General features: G+C 41.0%; 1 protein-coding gene across 3 annotated transcripts in view; it reads right to left on the bottom strand.

Annotated features, from left to right (window-relative positions):
- The window catches only part of RAVER2 (ribonucleoprotein, PTB binding 2), an 84642-nt gene extending 68669 nt beyond the window's left edge, over positions 1-15973 (bottom strand). For 2 of the 3 annotated variants that reach the window (XM_054574197.1, XM_054574191.1), the window contains exon 1: positions 15583-15909. In XM_054574197.1, the coding sequence (XP_054430172.1) occupies positions 15583-15831 (249 nt within the window). In that variant the 5' untranslated portion in view covers positions 15832-15909. Of the gene's footprint in view, positions 1-15582 lie in introns of all 3 variants that reach the window. The other variant, XM_054574202.1, reaches the window with a different exon arrangement.
- Between the last annotated feature and the right edge of the window lie 617 nt (positions 15974-16590).

Raw genomic sequence — 16590 nt, 5'->3', positions numbered from 1 at the left:
AAATTTGATTTTCTCTTGTTTACCTGCCTGTTAGGCTGATTATTAGCCCAGCTAGAATAACTTAGAAAGGTGGGGGGGGGAAAGTATTAATATTTTTGGTCCCTACAATACGACTGCTTGTGGTTCTTCTAGATAATCATTAACTTTGAGGAAGTCTCCTCCTATTTCTGTTTGTTGTTAAGTTTTTATTATGAATAGTGTTCAATTTTATTATGAATAGGTGTTAAATTTTATCAAGTGCTTTTTCTGCATCGATTGAGATGATTTAAGCCCCACCTTCATTCCAGTGGTTACCAAATTCTTATTTCCACCTCCAACCTCTCTCCTAGGCCCCAAACTTGCATATGCTGTTGCCTGCCTGGAACTGCATTTGGATGTTCCACGATAGATAATACTTATTAGGGGCCCAACAAAGGGCTTTATCACATAATACTTTTCATGATATTAACTGAGTAAATGTGGTGTCAATTTTAACTTGGCTAAATTTCTAACAGCTTTTGATGCAGCTGCTTTGCTGGAAAGTTCATTTGAATACCAACTTTTTCCCAGGGCAACATTTTCACTTGGCCTCAAAAAATTTCATAAAACTTTCAGCTTTTTTATTAGCAGTATAACAATAATAATTTACTGAGTGCTTACTTTATCCCAGGTACTTTATATACACATTATTCCTATTTAATCCTAACAACCTGATGAGCTGGATTTTAAAACCAAATTTTAATAACCAGATTTTTAAGAAAAGGATATTGAAGCCTAGAAAAGCTAAGTGACTTGCGCAATATGTGATGGCTCTGGGAGTCAAAACCAGATCAACAGACTCCAGAGCAAACATAGTGAACTGCTGCACGATACTGTGTCTGAAGTATCACCAAATCAAAAATAAAATCTATGAAATATCCATTCCCATCACATTCCTAAAGCTTATTGCATCACTGACCTCCTAACCTCAGAAAGGGGATCAGAGGGGAAAAAAAGTGTTTGAGATAAAAACAAAAACAACATATTTTAATTTTTGACAGCTAGAAATCTGATTGCATCATTCCCTTGTTTAAATATTTCAGTGAATCCTCATTTCCACTAAAATGAAGTCCAAACTCCCTAATATGGCTTACAAACTTATAATCATCTGGTCCTGCTTCCCGTGCCAGCCTTATACCGAACTATCCCTCTCAAACTCCATGCCTTAGCCACAATGAATGTAGTCATGCTTTCTTTTTTTTTTTTTTTAAAGATTTTATTTATTTATTTATTTTTAGAGAGACAGGAAGGGGAGAGTGAGAGAAACATCCAAGATGTGGTTGCCTCTCACACACCCTCTACTGGGGACCTGGCCCACAATCCAGGCATGTGCTCTGACTGGGAATTGAACACGTGACCCTTTGGTTCACAGGCTGATACTCAATCCACTGAGCCACACCAGCTGGGGCACTTTTCCTTCTCTTTAGGACTGGGTATGTGTTGTTACTACCACCACAAATATTCTGTACTTCTCTCTTTCCCTTCCTTGCCCTAGCTACCTTCTCTCCCCTGAGATTCAGCTTAAATGAGTTTCTCTAAGAAGCCTTTCTGAATCTCTCAAGTATAGACTAGATGTTTCCCTTGTGCTTCAACAGCATTTTTTTACTTTCCTCACCACACTTATTGCACCTATGATCCGTATTTTAACTGCTTATATACCTGTTATCTTCACTAGATTGTAGGCTTAGCAATAGCAAATGCCACATATCTGCTTTATTCATGATCAGGTCTCCCATATCTAGCACATCATCTAGTGAAAAGCAGACCTTTAATATTTGATAAATGCATGGCCCAGATTGCCTTTATCAACTCCAATGCAGCATTATTTTTTTTCCTTAGATTATTTTATAATCTTAACATAAACCAGCATATGTTTAAAGTGCTTAAGAACTGAAAACATACGTTTTTTCCTGGACTGGGTGGTTCTGTAGGTTGGAGCATCACCCTGTACACAAAAGGTTGCAGGTTTGATTCCCAGTCAGTGCACATACCTAGGTTTTAGGTTCAATCCCTGGCTGGGGCATGTAAAGGAGGCAACTGATTGATATCTGTCTGTCTCTCTCTCATCAATTAAAAAAATATATATATCTTCTTTACGCTAACCTAATGCATAGCTCAGTTTTTTAAACAAAAAAATTTACATGCCTCTAATTAATTAATATTATATATCTAGCAATAAGAGGTTCTCCTTGAATACTTTTTGCTTGCAAATGTCCCCAAATAGAGCACTTCAGTCTTCAGGAGACAGAGTTAGATAACTGTCCTTCCCAAAGAATATAACTGTATGTAAATCACAATCTCGCCGCCTCTGATGCACAAAATGGTTTTTTTTTTCCTTCAAATATCACCTGGCTGCACTACGTTATTAGTTTTCTAGTCCGGTGCAACAAATTAGCACAAATTAAACTTCTTAAAACAACACCCATTTACTATCTCTCAATTCTGTAAGTGGAAAGTCCAGGCAGGCTCAAAGGGTTCTCTGCTTAGGGTCTCTCAAGGCCAAAACCAAGGCATTAGTGAAGGCCGCATCCTTATATAGAGGCTCGAAGGAAAACTACATTGCCACTCACTGAAGTACTATTGCAGAATTCCTGGTGGTTGCAGGACTGAAGTCCCTGTTTTCTTGCGCCTGTGAGCTGGGGACCACTTTCAGCTCATAGAGACTGCCCTAAAGTCTTTGTACATGGCCCACTTTATGTTCAAACCCAGTGTCAGGTTATCACAACCTTCTTGTGCTTCAAACTATTTGATTCCTCTTTCTGCTGCTGGCCTGAGAAAATTATCTGCTTTTAAAGGGCCTGTAAGGCTGGACTGAGCCTACAGAACCTCTCTTTGGTAACTCAAGTCAATTGATTAGTAACCTTAATTACATCTGGAAAAAAAGAATCCCTTTTTGTTATGTAACATAACAATTACACACATGAATCCCTGTCACATTCATAAGGATAAGGAATGCTGGGGGAATTTTTAAAATTCTGCCTACCACAACTATCACGAATAATAGAACCATTTACTGTTACTTACACACTTTACACAAAATATCTCATTTACTATCTCAGCTTTCAGAGCTCAAGCAAAGTGAGAAGGACACCTGCACAGAGAAGAGCCCAGGCACAGAGTTTCAGGACTCAGGCAATGTGAGAAGGCCTCTGGCCAGGGGAGCAGCTCAGGACAGGAGGGTGGAGCCTATGTTGTACGAGGTTGGTGCCTGCATGGGGGAGGGGCAGCCATCTGCAGTGGTGATGGGGAACTTGTTACATACAGGGGGATTGTTCAAATAAGTTAATGTACCAAGGTTAACAAATAGCAGGTTACTCACTGACATAAAACAGAGTAACAAATATGGAATGGGAGAAAACTAGGATGAACTCTTCAGTGTTAGACTGTAACTTGAGGTATCAATGTGAATGCATTACTTTTGATAGGTAGGGAGGTAGACATATGTGCATACTTGTGTATATTTATATATTCTCTAGCATTGTCTACTATACGGACCCGAGAGCTGTGGCATCTCAATGGCCATGAGTTACATCTAGCTCCCAGATTTTGGCTGCCGTAACAAAATACCATAGATTGAGGGACTTAAACACTGCAAACTTGTTTTCTCTGAGTTCTGTAAGCTAAAATTCCAAGATCAAAGTTCTGTTTGACTTGGTTTCTAGTGAGGTCTCTCTTCCTGGCTTGTAAATGGCCTTTCCCCAATGCTTGTGCATGTGGAGGTGAGGGGAGAGCTAAGACACAGGGCAGAGAGTTCATTCTCTGTTGTCTTTTCTTGTAAGGACACTAATTCTATCTGATCAGGGCTTTACTCTTATAACCTCATTTGGTTACTTCCATAGAGTCTCCATCTCCAAATATAGCCACCCTGGGAGTTAGGGCTTTAACACATGAATTTGGGGAAACACAAACATTCAGTCTTTAACAGTCACCTTCATGAAATAGCAGATTCCAAGGCTGAAAAGCACAAAGTAGAAAATAAGCTACAACATCTTGTCAAAAACAAGTTTAAGAAGATGGTCTAGGAGCCTTGAAGAAGCTCTCACTGCCTAAGTGTAAAACATTTGGGCATCAAAACACTCATAGTAATGGAGTATAACCCATAAAACATGGGAAACCATGAGCATATTTTTTATATAAATAAATGAATAAATTGAACACTTGAAGGCAAACAGAATATTTACAGTCTTAATTAAAGTGTCTCCCCTCAAAAACCTTATTATTTACAAAGGAAAAAACTTTGCCAGGAGAAGCCTGGTGGGTACTACGTAGTTAATTAATTAGAGAGTGGGGAAGGGAAGGGAAGTGGGGAAGATAGAGAAGGAGGAGATGGGAAGGGGGTGGGGAGAGAGGTAGATAGATATGAGAGGGAGAAGCATCAACTGGTTTCCTCCTGTACACAACGCCCCCTCCCCTCAACCAGGGATCAAACCTACAACATAGGCTTTTGCCCTGACCAGGGATGGAACCTGCAACCCATTGGTGCATTGAGTTGACACTCCGACCAACTGAGCCTTACCAGCCAGGGCTTGGCAGGTACTGCTTTAATAAAAGTCAATCAAAATGATCAAAGTTAGCTCTATCAACAATGAGACAAATCTAAAACGTAACCCCCTATGATATTCCTGCCAAAGCTACCCACCTTGAATCTAATCACGAAGAAATATCAGATGAATCCAAACTGAAGACTCTACAGAGTGGCCTGTAATCTTCAAAAGGATCAAGGTCATAAAAGTGAAGGAAAGACTGAGGAGTTATCCCAGGCTGAAGACAACTAAAGAGACATGACAACAGAGTGCAATACATGATTCTGAACCCGTTCCTTCCACTATAAAAGATATCAGTGGGCCCTGACTGGGGCGGCTCAGTGGGTGGCGCATGGTCCCGCAAACTCAAAGGTCGCCAGGGCAATCCCTGGTCAGGGCACATGTCTGGGTTTGGGGTTCAGTCCCAGGCCTGGGCGGCCAATCAACGTTTCTCTCTCCCTTTCTTCCTCTCTTGCCCTCTCTCTAAAAATAAGTAAATTTTTTTTTTAAAAAAGACATTTAGTTTTTAAAAAAGATATCAATGGGACAAATGGCAAAACTTAAGCACAATCGGAGGATTAGACTGAAGTATTTTGACTTTCATGACAGTAATACAGGTTACACTGGAGAATGTCCTAATTTGTAGGAAATGGACAATAAATACTCAGGGTGGTAGACCATCAGGTCAGTGCTAGTCTCAAACCGTTCAGGAAAAAAGTTCTTTGTACTGTACAGTCCTGTACCACATCATGATGTTTCTGTCAATGAAGGACCACATACATGACAGTGGTCCCCTAAGATTATAACTGAAAAATTCCTATCATGTCATGACACTGTAGCCATTCTAACATAACAGCGCTTCGCATTAACCTTACATTTGTGGTAATGCTGGTGCAAACAAATGCACCGCAATGCCAGGGTTATGTGTACAGTACACAGTATCTGATAACAATAATAAACAACTGTTACTGGTTTTTGTAGTTACTATACTTTTTATCATTATTTTAGAGAGTACTCTTTCTACCTATAAAAGAAGTTTGCAGTAGAACAGTATGCCATGTTACACCTGCAGCAGCCTTATACAGCACGTGTTTACTATGCTCTTAATTGTACCATTTTTCTATTGCGCTTGATTAATCTGTACAGTGAGACGCTGTACATGCCTGTGGCCTAGGAGCATTAGGCCATACCAGACGGTCTAGGTGTGTAGGAGGCTCTATCACTTAGGTTTGTGGAAGTGCACTCTTATGATGCTTGCAAGATGATGAAATTGCCTTATGACATGTTTCTCAGAATGGCTGTACTGTACTAACAGTTTTTCTGTAGGCTTAGATTATTTCAAAATTTGAAACCCCATGTGTTCTTGTTTGTTGCTGCTACTTCACTACAGGTCAGGTGGCAAAAAAAACCACCAGGAATAAGGTCAGAGAATTGGAGACTAATCTGGAATCAAAAGCAAGCAGTTAAACTCGCAGGTAATAAAAGATCCAAAGTCCAGGAAGTAAAAGCAAGCTGGGAACCAAGAGCAGATAATCAAAGTAGTGGGTGAGGAGAGAGAGAAAAACTTGGTAGCTGGGGCGATGGGGTGGCGTGATGTGGGGGTGGGGTGCACTGAGGCTGGGAGTGGGGGGGTAGCAGGAAGGGAGGCAAAGCTACGCATACAAATACAGGCTAAACAAATTCAATGAATTCTAATGCTCTTTTGGCATTCAGGTGGTAATAAACATTTAACAGAAAGCTTCAAACACACAAATAAAATGTACAAGCACAGGGAAGAGGGGAAATAAGTTCACAAATCTATTTATGATGATAAATAAGCACAAAATTAAGCACCAAATGCCTAGAAAAACAAGTTTTGGGGCTCAATGAGTTAGGGACTCACAAGTATAACAAACAAAACTTTTTTCATAGCAATAAATATTTATTGTGAAGAACACTGAATAACAGAATGAATAATAGTCTTGATATGTTGCAACAAGAAACACTCCTTGCATCAATCTTTGACTTTTAATAAACATTAAGGAGGAAATAGTAAACATAATCCCTTGTAAAGCTCTTAGGGAAAACTTTTTTGCGTGTCTGTTTTGTTCCAGGCACAGTGTGCTGGGGGTCCAGAGAACAAGGAACTTTTACATCAAACATGGAGCAACAGAGCTGACTTTTTAAGAAAGCATATTAAGGAGGCTAGTTTACATTCTTGCCCAGTGGAAGATGGTCCCACCTTTGCCTCAAACTGCCCACAGCAGTTTTTGATAAAACTCTTCTCAAGAAGCAGCTTCAGATCTGCTCAAGCAGTCCATACACAGGCGAAGTCCCAACAACATGATGAAAATTACATTGATCTGGAATGTGCTTTTCCACCTGGTCTACAATCCCCAGTGAGATCAGGGGTAAATTACAAGAGTTCCATAATCCCTTAAAATTATAAGCAAAATTTTATATGCTTATGAATATTAGTGTGTTTTTTTAAGAGAGAGAGGGCTTTAGAGCTTTCAATTTACTCATAAGCCATAAACAGTGACTGAATAATTGTAAAGTGAACCAAGTAACTTTACTCTCAAAAAAAGAACAGAGCCTCACAATACAAAATTTGTTCATTGTACTAACCAATCCCTAGAGCTTTGTCAGACAAAATGAATAGAAGTACAGCATTTCAGAACAAAAAGGTGAGCATCCCCTTCTGTTTTACATTTCCCCTGAAACAATGTGTCAGGTTCTAGGTTTAACACTGATGATACAAAGTTAATTATATAATCACTGTCTTTTGAAACACAATAGGTGTCTATATTGGAAATGCAGTGTAGAGTAAGATATGAACTCTGGAATCAGATGTTACTTCTTCTCTGCTCTACCACTAGTCAGCTGAGTGACCCTGGACAAATATCCTGACATTAATTTTGCATCTGTTTATCTGTCAATAAAATGGAAATAAAAAATTGTGATCTCACAGCCTTGAAATGAAGATTAAATATGATATAAACAAAGTACAACAAACAGTGCCTGGCAACAGTAGGGACCCAATAAACAGAGGTTATTTTTTTTTTATATAACTATCCAGAAGAAAGAAATTTGTTCTGGCTGAGGGTTTACTGGGAGATCTCACCTAGACAACCATGCTCAATTTTGGTGCCACATTTTAAGAGATGCAATGACAAAGTGACAGTGGTATATATTCAGAGAAAAATACAGGGTGGGGCAAAAGTGGGTTTCCAGTTGTGCATATGCAAAATACAATAATGAATAATGATATTGGATTAGCTAAAAAGTCTGTGTGTTTTTTCTGTAAAATAAAAGACGCATTGTTCATTTTCACCAGTAACTTTATTGATGTGGGTATTTTGAGTATGTTGGCTATCTTCCCTGTGGTGTAACGTTGACTGCTCTCAATTAATGTCTCGATTTGATCACTATCAAATTCAACTGGTCTACCCGACCGTGGAGCATGGTCCAATGAGAAATCCCCAGCACAAAACATCACAAACCACTTTTGACATGTTCAATCAGTCACAGAACCTTCTCCACACAACTGCACAAGTCTTTTTTTTTTTTTTGCATCTCAGTTGCATTTTTACCTTTCTTAAAATAATAAAGCATAATATGCTGAAAATGTTGCTGATTTTCTTCCATCTTCAATATTAAAGTGGCTACACAAAAATTGACCAATTTTGGTTATTTTTTAATGCACACTGATAGGACAGCTGTCACACAATACAATCTAACAAAATTGTTTCAAATAAAATTAAAGATAACTAAGCACTATTAGAGCTGTCTTATGGAAGAAGAGGAAAGGAACTTTTTGGCCCACCCAATAAGATGGTTAGGGAACTTGGACTCATTTCCTATAAACTAGTGGTTTGAAGGGACTTAAGTTATAAGTCAAAAAAGAAACTACCATAAATTCTCTGTATTATTGAAAGAGAAACTGAATCAAGGAATCAAAATTTCAGAGAAACAAATTTTACATATTCAACATAAATAAGCAATTTATAACAAAGAAGGCTGTCTGAAGATGGAGAACACCTTACAAAGCAGTGATTTCTTTGAAATTAAAGGTGTTAAAACATGTTAGAATTCATATGATGAGGACTCTGTAAACTGAATTCATATATTAAGCAAAAGCATTAGATGAAATGTCCTCTACCCACATTTCCAATACTGATACTTGTTTTTTAATTAAAAGTCTGTATTAGTTAGGATCCTATGGGTTGGTAGTAACGTAAGACCCAATTTGAAATTAATAAAACAGTAAAGGGAATCTAGTGGCTTTCATAACTAAGAAATCCAAAGGTAGGGTAAGCTTCAAATATAGTTTGATCCAGATTCCACCCCAGCTTCCCTACTTTGCCTACCCCCTCCCAGGTCAGTCCTCCTGTGGATGTCTACTCTGTCCTCAGACTGCCAACTGCAACCAGGGCGGTGTGTCTCTGCACTCATTTGCAGTGGGAAGAAAGAGAATCACTTACTCTGGCAGCCAAACTGAAGTCCCGGGCTTCTCTGTTAACACCAGGCTGAAACCATCAGTATGGCCAAAGGGCTACCATGTATGCACTGGCTCAGTGCCAGGCTACCGCCCATCTTTTAACCAATTCCAATGACAGAAGGGAAAAATCTTGTTTGTTCATTTATGTCACCCCTACAGATGGGGAGAAGGATCAAACCCACACAAATCATTTAGTTGCTAAATAATGAGGGAGGAGGAGGTCCTCAAAGGAAAATCTGGGTGCTGTTAGGAAAAACAGGAGGACAAACGCAGAGGCTGAGTAGGCAACAGTATCTGTCTCAGCAAGAAACAGATGGCACACTCAAAAACAAAGTAATAGGAGAGAATTTTTTAGAGACTATCTACGAAGGTTTGGGGAAAAATACTATTACGAGCGACAGTCCCCTACAGCCCCCTAGGCCTGAGGCGGCAAGGGGAATGATTACAGCAAGACGAAAAGCTTTAGTTGCATGGAAAGCGCCACTGGAAAGAAACCGGGCATGCCCTCTGAGAGAGCACCCAGCCACGTCACAGGAACCTGTGGAAAGGGAGCTGGGGGCATGAATGCTCCACTCTCACTCTCTCCTCCGCCCCCTGATGTCCCACTAGCGGATCGGGCCAAATGCAACTAGAAACCAGAGGGTAAGAAAGCCTCGTTAGTGCAATCCCTAGTACAGGTTAGTCCCCCAGGACACAGAACCGGTAAGAAGGGCACAGATAGATCTGGAGGCACAAATGGAAGATACCCAGCAAAGGAACTGAGGATGATCCACTGCAGATAATTATGAGGCAAGATATATACATTGTAGACAAGTGTTCTAGCTGGTCAGTCTTCCCACTTCCCACTTAGTACCCCTCTCTGCACCTGGTCCCCTCAGAGTAAAGCAATTGCCTCTTTAAGCAAACAAAATACAAACAGAGGCAAAGTCCCTGGTAAACAATTTTACACTCCTAAAATTTAGACAATTTTGTTTTCTTTATTTACATTTCTTCATTTGCCTGCTTCACCTAGGCTAAGTACAGCTAAGCAATAAACCTTTTGCCCACAGGTAAGAAATCAGCCCTGGAAGCCCATATGGGCTACTAGCTATAAGGCAGGGAATGTAAGAATTAAGAGACAAACTCCGGAGGTTAGTGATGGGGACCCCTTTTGCAGAACAGCCCTCCATCAGAGCTGATCTCATTTAATGCTTCCCTGATCTTCTGAATCTTGTTTATTTAAAGAGCAATTCCCTAAATACAGCTCCTCCTTGAGCATCTGACACAAGACACAGGTGCACCCATCCATGATTTGAAGCTGGGAGAGCCTCTCCTACGGCACAAAGCTGATTAGACGTTATTGCACTATTTCGAGTAATCTGACACTTCAGAAGCACCACAGCCTAAATAGAGGTTAAAATGCTAGCTGCCAAAACTAAATGCCGCCCACCATATTCTTTCTATGGGAAAACATGTTGCAAGTCCAAAAATAATTTGTAAGCACTAGGAAACGGTCTATAAATCACCTGAGACTTCTTTGGACTGCCTGTTAACACACCTAGCATCAAGATGCTAACCACAAAGTGCTCCCTTCCTGGAAGGCTTTTAGAGTTGAGAACAAGCATGAAACACTTCAAGAATTTCTGCCACGACTAAAAACCTACAGAGCCCCTGGTGTCACAGCAATCGAGAAGGATATTCCCCTAGCACCTCTCAGCATCCTTGCTACCTTGGAAATAGGTTATTAAAATACATGGAAAGAAGTAGAACCCATATTCAATTCTGATTAACTACATTAGAAGAGAAAATATAATACATAATTTTTAAGTAGTATAAGTGACACTAAGAAAAGTAACTTCTGGAAGTAAACAAAATGGCATTCTCGATGAAAAAAAAAAAAGAATAATTTCAAAGTGTGAAAACATCCCAGTATCGTCAGGAAAGTGGTAATAGTCCTCCTTTAAAAAGAGGCTATATTACTGAATACACTGTTAGACAAAACAAATAATATATAATATTCAACCCCAGTTAAAGAACACAAAGCATTTGAGAACATTCAATTGTTATCTGAACTATAAAAGAAAAATGGGAACAGGTAGCTTTTAAAAAGAAAAGCAACCAGATTCCTACATTTGGTGGTTTGTTATTCTAAAAAGTGCTTGGTTGATAATACTATGCTTTCAAATGTGCCTCTATGAATTGATCATTAAGCTTCTCAATTAACTACTATAATAGACTACTCTGAAATGAAAGTTAATAATGCACAGAGTGAGACAATAGAATGTTTCTTCTATTACTCATCCTGGCTATTAGCCCTAAGCACTCCACACTTTTTTCCCTAATTAACCAATAAAATCTTTTAGATTTTAAAGTAAACACAACAAAAACAAAACACATATATACATGCAACATGTAAGAAAAAAACATGAGTGAATTCAAATGATTTAGGAAATACCACTGTTTTCTCCATTCTGAAACCCCAATAACAATGCTATTGAAACACAAGATTAACCATAAAAGTAAACAATTTATAGAAATGCAATAAAAAACAAGTATTAGGGCATTACCTTAACTAACTATAATTCTAAATTCAGAGTTGCAAAAGATAACTTACATACACAATGGCTATTCTGAGTAAATACCAATGTTTACAACATTGCCATTATTCACTATAATTATAATAATTATAAGTATTTTTCACAATTAACTAATCACTATAATTTCATTCCAAAACACTAACATTCAAAGACACAACTATAAATATCGAAATCATAGAGGTATGAAGGACTTGGGGATCTAGGTATCTTATAAAACCACAGTAGAATCCAATGAAGAACTAATAAGAAATGAGTAAAAATATAGGCAGGGGCCAAGCTACAAATTCCTTACAATCTTAGATTTCCATCCTATCATGTCACGCTTTCCGAATTGAGTTCTGAGTGCTTCACAGTAACACAGGAGTATAAAAAACTATAGGTTAAATATAATGCATCTTCCATAGTGTCAAGTTTATGAAAAAAATACAGAGGGAAGTTAAACACGTTTAAGTCACTCTTTTTATATTAAGTACAGTTTTACTTGAACATAAAATTATGATTTTTTTCAGATAGAATATGAAGCTTCAAAGCAATTTCATTCTTATAGAAAGCTAATTCAGGTTCACTATTCCTTAAAATTTGAGGAAAAGAGACAAACTGATGAACAATTTGAGGAAAGTTTGAAAAGCAGTGCCAGGAATGTGGAGTCAAAGGATTTTTTGTTTGTTTTTTTAAAGTTGGAGAGTGACATCAGATTAGAGCTTTGAGAAGCTCTCTTAAGGGAAACAGTGAGCAGGACAGGCTAAAATCTAAGAGACAGGACAATAGTGAGGGTAAATAACAAAACAGAAAATTTGTAATAGCCTGTTTAAGAGATGAAAAGGACATGAAGCAAAGTTGAGGCTACAAAACCACAGAGGTCCAGGAGGATTCAAGCAAGCAAAGGAGGCTGGCCAGACAGGACGGTCACTATTCAAAGAGACAGCTTTTGAGAACTTATTAGTATAAAGGTGTCCTTTTTTTTTTAGAGCTAGTATTTGTAAGGCATTGATATATGTACCTTTCAAAGCTCTCACTTAAAAATAATACTTCCAGTGTGCCTTGTAATCATAGGTGTAAAGTTGTGAGATGCTATTGTAAACCTGTCACATGAAAAATTAAACAATATTTGAGTAAGATTTTTAAAAGAACTATGTTTAATAGAGATAATACCCATATTTCCAAAAAGTTAAAAAAATTATTGGGCTCCTACAAAATCGGTTACCATTGTAGCTTTTCTGGAGACATAACTATAAAGTATGAGAACCAGAGTTAGGAATGGCTTTGATCCTTAAAGTGATATTCTAGAATAAATGAATGAATACACACAGACTCTTCTAGAGAAGATCAAAAACCTGAGTATTTAAAATACCTGACTATTTATAGCTAAACAAAAAAGTAGTAACTTTTTAAAAACCTTATTAGTAATTCATAAGAAGTAACCATGTAGTTTAGTCAAATGATACTGGCTGAAATAAAAGGCACAAAACAAAATTAAAGTTAAACCGTCATTATAAGTTACAGTAAAATGCAGCCACTAAGAAAAAAGAGACATTAGAATTGTGAAGAAAAAAGATAAAATAGCAAAATCCTTGCAGAATACATTCATGAAAATATTGCAACTTGAGAAAAAGTAGATGAAATAAATATTAACTTTACTGAACCAATAAAAATAGCAATCCTCAATCTGGAGAATCTAAAGAAAAGACGTGCTTTTAGAAATTAGAATACTTTGGTCCACTCTACTTTTTTACATAACACAGATCACTGATAGTTATAGTATGATTGTGATCAGAAAGCTAGGAAAGGTACAAGTTCAAAAGATGATGGAAAAATAAACACTTCTCAAACAAATGTTATTTATAATCAAACATTTATGTTTAGATTTTAAAACTACATATGAGAAATATTAAAAACATCTTATTATGAATATAAAAATCATTATAGAAGAAAATGCTAGGACAAGTCTGGACAAGTCTCTAGGTCCTAACAACTTTTTTGTGTGTGTGTGTGTGTGTGTGGCTTTTAGACGACAAAGCTTCAGCTCTCAAAAAAAATATGGCACACGACTTTAACTTAACATAAAAATGTAAAATACGAAGCAGTAAAAGACTCATCTAGACATACGAATCTTATACCAATTTTAGTCCGTAGTTTATGCTTGCCACCTTAGAGAAAATCCTGAGATTTAGTCTAAACATAATTTCATAATAGAGAACGAATATCTCAAAAATACAAACCAGTGTACTAATCCTTGTAAAACCTCCCTCCATCACGGACACCAGGTAATTAAAATTGTTCCTTTTATTAGACGCTTTGATCTATTTTTTCATGTCTCTTGAGAAGGGCAATAGATACCAACCACAAAGCAAGGCTACACAGAACTTTGAGGTTTAAATATTTTCAGAATGCAAGAAAGTGTGACAAAAATAGACGCCATTCTACAAAGGAAATCAAGACTCGTCTCCATCTCTCTTCTCCTAGATTATCTACACACACAGCTGCTATTTCTTCAATTTGCTTTTTTAAAAATGCCATCTGTCTCTTCCAAACCTCCCTCTTTCTGAGCTCCCTTGCTCTCCTCTATTTGCATGGGGCGCGGAAAGTTGCTTCTATGAAATTGCTCCATTACAGGTGTCCCTATAGGTAGCATCACAAAACATAACCTGCCTGATGGGAAGTGGGCAATGATAGATTTGAAAGAGGGATAACACACAAGGCTGACACATACTTCTGTACATTGCTTTTTGAAACAAAATGGCCCCTCATGTACATGGGTTCTAAGGTTATATGCTCACATTTATTGTGAGTGGCTACAGAAGGTCTAATTACATAGTAATAAGGCACGAGTCTCCTTTTATGGATCATGGAAGAACTGCGCTGCAATTATCAATAGCCAAGCCACCTGGAATTCCATGCCCCCCCGTTAAAGGAGAACTGCACGAACTGGCTAAAATCTGCAATTTCCAGGACAGCCCACCCTCCCATCCACACAAATACATAAATTCAAGTTACATGTGAAATACAGACAATTAAGAAACCCTGAAGAATCAGAGATCAGATCTCTCTGTCTCTTTTAGTAAAACAAAAATACATAGGTAAATGTAGGCACAGGAAAAGAGAGGATATTGTCCCATGCTAACAATGGTTATATTTAAGTATGAGAAATATGGGTGATTTCAATTCCCCCACTTTTCGCTTCTCTCTATACTCTTGCTTTTCTAAATACAATGAATATATAACCTCGGCAATGGGGGTGGGGGCGGAGGGCAGTTAAATGCAGATCTTCTAACCTTAAAGCAACAGTTAATTTGGATCAAAGACACACAGTTGCCTATCTTTAAGCTTCCTCCGAGTCGCTGAGGGATAAATCCTCCAGTACTTGGCGTGCGGAAAACGACTGCAAGGCTCCCCAAGGCGGAGTGATAACCTCCTTATTCCAGGGCCTTAGCAAACTGAAGGGGCAGAGTTGTTTCATACAAACTTGGTCAAGTGCTTCAGCCGTAGGAAAACTCACTGCCAGCTCTCCCGCGAGCCCGCCCCCCGCCCCCACGGCTCGGCCAACTCCCAGGGACCCCGGGCGGGACCCCCCGACCCTCTCACGGCGCTCCCAAAGACTCGGCGCTCCGAAGCCGAGCTCCGCTCTCCTTCGCCTACTTGTTCCCTGACCCCTCCCCCCAACACACACCCAAGGGGCCATAGGAGGAGGAGAGAGCGGGCCAGACTTGGAGGCAGACGCCCCCGACTCCGGTGACCTTGGAGAAGCCGCATCGTTTCTCGGAGCCTCAGTTTCCTACTCTGCCACCCTTCCAGGGTGCCCTCAAGCTCAGACACCCAGGTTGGGGGGCGAAAACTACAGACCGTTCTCGTAACTCTGCACCGACCCTCTCCATTCCCCACCGCTCCAAGGCTCCGGGAAGCCGCCTGGGCACCTCGGGGGCAGCTTCTCCCCGGAGCCCCGTCCCGCTGCCCCTGGGACGCGTCGCCTCCTCGCCCCGTCCCGTACCTGGCAGTTGCTGTCCTGGGGCAGGTTTTTAACCAGGATTTTCCTGCGGTTACTCAGCTCCCGGCGCATCCGCTGCAGCCGCGCGGCGACCTCCTCCGGGTGCAGCGCCGCGGGCGCGGGGCCGCGGGCGTCCTCGCACGTCTCCGCCGAGGGGCCCGGCCCGAGCAGCCCCGACCCCGGCCCCGACCCCGCCGCACCGCCCAGGCCCGCGCCCCCCTCGCCGCCGCCGCCTCCCGCCGCCGCCGCCATCTTCCCGGCGCCCCGCGGCTGGCTGCGGGCTCCTCCGGAGGCTCGAGGGGAAGCGGAGAGAGAAAGCGGGAGGAGGCCCGGGCGGGGGCGAGGCGGGCAGAGGCCGCAGAGTGGGCCCAGGCGCGGGGAGGGGGAGGGGGAGGGGGAGGCGGCGCCGCAGCCAGCAGCCGGCGGGCGGGAGCGGAAACCTGAGCGCCGAGGAGGAGCCGAGAACCACCTCGCGGGCACCTCCCCTTCGGGCCCCCGGCCCCGGCGCCCGGGCCGCTCCCGCCCCTCGCGGCCGCCCACGGGGCCCCGAGACACCTGTGCGGGCGGGCAGACGGGCCAGCTCCCCCTCGCCTCTGGGCCTCGGTGAACTTTGAGGTTGGGGCTCTGGGGATGCGGCCCCGCGCCGGCCGCCTCCCAGGGGGACGCGAATCCCAGGCGCTGGTCCCCGCGCGGTCTCCCCACGGGACAGCGCACCTCCCCTCGAAGTTCCCGCGCTGGGACTGCAAGCGCAAATTCAGTCACCCCAAACCCGGAGGCCCCCTGCTCCGGACCGCAACCCTTCTCCTGTGCACACTTGGGGAAAAAGTTTTAGTTTACAATGAAAAATAAAATTTGAGATATTGTAGGGAGTATAAGGAGACATTCCGGAGGGAATTTTATATTTTTGGAAATACCTCATCGCAAAGAATTTTCCTAGGTGTGTGTGCGAGGAAGCCAGTGCCTGTCACTCGCCCCTCTGTTCCATTTGTACAGTTCCTAAGGTGCCACCTG

The sequence above is a fragment of the Pteronotus mesoamericanus genome, unplaced genomic scaffold (assembly GCF_021234165.1).
Source record: "Pteronotus mesoamericanus isolate MK-2021 breed Mesoamerican mustached bat unplaced genomic scaffold, CSHL_Meso_final contig_105, whole genome shotgun sequence".
NCBI classification, from domain to species: domain Eukaryota; kingdom Metazoa; phylum Chordata; class Mammalia; order Chiroptera; family Mormoopidae; genus Pteronotus; species Pteronotus mesoamericanus.
The sequence above is the reverse complement of the archived record's forward strand: the minus strand, read 5'-3'. Positions and strand labels throughout refer to the sequence as shown.